Raw genomic sequence first — 521 nt, 5'->3', positions numbered from 1 at the left:
GAACTAGAACCCTGCTATGAAAGTCTATGCTTTTCAAAATCTACGTTCTTGCATCTTGACACGGCCTTTCTGACCAATTAAACACATTTCCTATTTTTCCCCCATGTTTGCCACACCGACGCACTCAAGCAACCTCTAGCGAAGGCTATCATTATCATACATGACATCATCCGTAAACACGTGCTGTGACTGGCTGCGATGTATGGAGCTCACAGTGTGCCACTCCCAGCACGGTCTGTCTGGCAGTGTCAGTCTGACCCCAGACCAGTGCTGTAGACACCCTGCTGTCACACGTCGGGGTGTAGGCGATGATCTGACAGACACACACTCACCCCTGCCGCCGCGCTGACTCCAGATCAGCAGGGAGAGTGTGGTGATGGATGACATCCCACAGGAGGAGTGCACCCAGACTGGGAGTCTATGTGGAGGCCTACGATCAGACACCAGACACAACCACCAGCCCTTCCCAGTGGATTTACCAGAGCTGGAAACCTTCTAGCTGGGATTCCTCGTGTTCCCAT

At 52.6% G+C, this 521-nt stretch overlaps 1 protein-coding gene across 1 annotated transcript in view; it reads left to right on the top strand.

Annotated features, from left to right (window-relative positions):
• The first annotated feature begins 202 nt into the window (after positions 1 to 202).
• Positions 203 to 521, top strand: part of adgrv1 (adhesion G protein-coupled receptor V1) — a 79,068-nt gene continuing 78,749 nt past the window's right edge. Inside the window, 1 exon segment of the mRNA XM_067230960.1 lies at positions 203 to 247. Within this exon segment, the coding sequence (XP_067087061.1) occupies positions 203 to 247 (45 nt within the window).

Source organism: Osmerus mordax, chromosome 28 (genome assembly GCF_038355195.1).
Source record: "Osmerus mordax isolate fOsmMor3 chromosome 28, fOsmMor3.pri, whole genome shotgun sequence".
In the NCBI taxonomy this organism is placed as follows: domain Eukaryota; kingdom Metazoa; phylum Chordata; class Actinopteri; order Osmeriformes; family Osmeridae; genus Osmerus; species Osmerus mordax.
This window is presented reverse-complemented; position numbering and strand designations above follow the sequence as displayed.